Source organism: Elephantulus edwardii, unplaced genomic scaffold (assembly GCF_000299155.1).
Source record: "Elephantulus edwardii isolate Elephantulus edwardi_28Jun2011 unplaced genomic scaffold, EleEdw1.0 scaffold00410, whole genome shotgun sequence".
Classification (NCBI taxonomy): Eukaryota; Metazoa; Chordata; class Mammalia; order Macroscelidea; family Macroscelididae; genus Elephantulus; species Elephantulus edwardii.
This window is the reverse complement of record NW_006400160.1, coordinates 1020165-1022346: the sequence shown is the minus strand read 5'-3', so window position 1 is coordinate 1022346 and position 2182 is coordinate 1020165. Positions and strand designations below refer to the sequence as shown.

Genomic DNA, 2182 nt, shown 5'->3' with positions numbered 1-2182 from the left:
ATATCTTGTTCCATTTTGTATCATTTCCAGTTTTGTCCCTGAAGTAATTTTGACACCACCTTCCTTACTGTTCTTCCACTGACGCTCACAGCATGATGGGTATTTCAGGTGCAATGGTAATTTCATGGGTTTTTTTTCCCTCCATTTACCGGGAATATCAGTGTTTTTTGATCAGTGGTACTTAAGATACTAAGGAGTTACACAGATAATTAAAAAATTAGCCCTGTGCTGCTTCTGCTGCTCACCATTGTCCCTGAAATCCTGTGTGAATCAGGGTTATAAGGAGATAGGGGAAGGAGAGAGAAACCACAGTCTTTATTAATCACCTAAATCATCATGGACATATCAAGTGCTGTGGTGATTTCCTTGGTAACCTTTTTTAGCCATTGGTGCCCAAAAGCAGTGTTTTGGAGCACTGATGGTTCGGAGAAAAAGGAGTGAGTTAACACAAGTAATTCCAAAGCTAACCCTCTGGGTGGTGATTTCCATCGGTGTCAGGAAAATTAAGATTGAGTAGGAATCTTCAGGGACTGAAGGGAAGGAAGGAGAGACCCTATCTCTAATGTTTATATAACCTGTTGTTGCCACATTCTGTTTTCTTTTCAGTAGTGTCTTTGACTGAGGTTGAGCAGATGTGGAATAGGAGTGCTCCAGAATGAAAACAAGACTCCTGCTTGCTCTTGTCAGTTGTGAAAGAAACTAACTGGGTTGCCTCTGGGGTGTTGTGTATAACTCTTTCCAGGTTATGCTCACGGAGTTCATAATTTGGAGCAAGCCCTGGGTTTTTCAAGCATCTGCTCTTGAGCTCAGGCTGATTGTATTCGCAAACAATCTTTAGCCTGTTCCTGTGTGTTTGTACAGAGTCAGAGCTGTGGATTCCAAACTGCCGTATAGCGGACCCTCCAGCTGGCTTTCAGAGACAGAAAATCACAAGGGAAGAGATGAGTCATCTTTCTCCTGTGAATCAAGTGCTGGATTGATAACATCTGACTTTGTGTCAGCACCGTAACTCTCTTACGACACCACAGAGTTCCCTAAGTTTTATGCTGCTGTCGTGAGGTGCTGTCGAGTCGAGCACAACTCATAACAGACGTATGAACAAAAGATTCAAATCCTGTCATGCCTAAGGAGACATGCAAGAACACATACAGATGGGAAACCTTATGCATGTCTCCAGTGTGGGAAAACCTTTGATCAGCTTGCTCTTTTAACTCACCATGCCAAAATTCACTCAGGAGAGAGACCTGTTCAATGTATGGAAGGTGAGAAGACCTTCAGATCACCTCCATAAACAAAGAGGAATTCACACAAGACAATATGAATGTAAGGAATGTGGGAAAGGATTTTCAAAATCCAACCACCTCATTAGGCATAGAAGAATTCACGGAAGACAGAGACCTTATAAATGCGAGGGATGTTTGAAGACCTTTTGTCACTTGTCTCATCTTAGAAGACACAAGAACACACACAGGAGAGAAGCCTCACGAATGTAAAGAATGTGGGAAACCATTCCCACGGTTAGCTGATTTCAAGGAACACAGAAAAATTCACACAGGAGAGAGACCTTATAAATGTACAGAATGTGGGGAAACATTTTCTCAGTCAGGTGGCCTCACTTCACGTAGAACAGTTCACACGGGAGAGACCTTATGAATGTCAGGAATGTGGGAAAACATTAACCCGGTCATGTCGGCTCATGTTCCATAGAAGAATTCACACTGGAGAGAGACCTTACGAATGTCAGGAATGTGGGAAAGCTTTTACAGATTCAGGTTCCCTAACTGTACATAGAAGAGTCCACACAGGAGAGAGACCTCACAAATGTCAGGACTGTGGGAAAGCATTTTCATGATCAGGTCTCCTCACTGTACGTAGAAGAATCCACACGGGAGAGAGACCTTTCGAATGTCAAAAGACTGGGAAAACATTTCCCCGATCATATACGCTCACTCAACACAAAAGACTTCACACAGGAGAGAGACCTTATGAATGTCTGGAATGTGCGAAAACATTTTCACATTCAGGTCAAGTCACCAACCATAGAAGAGTCCACAAAGGAGAGAAACATTTCTTTTTTTTTTTTTTTTTTTTTGTTTTTTTTTTTTTTTTTTTTTGGAAAGAAACATTTTGAATGTGAGGAATGTGGAAAAACGTTTTCACAATCAAGTCCCCTCACGTCACA

The 2182-nt window shown here is 41.9% G+C and overlaps 1 protein-coding gene across 1 annotated transcript in view; it reads left to right on the top strand.

Moving 5' to 3' along the window:
• The first annotated feature begins 1217 nt into the window (after window positions 1–1217).
• LOC102844203 (zinc finger protein 658B-like) overlaps window positions 1218–2182 on the top strand; it is a 108202-nt gene continuing 107237 nt past the window's right edge. The window contains exon 1 of the mRNA XM_006902428.1: window positions 1218–1262. Within this exon, the coding sequence (XP_006902490.1) occupies window positions 1218–1262 (45 nt within the window). The remainder of the gene's footprint in view (window positions 1263–2182) is intronic.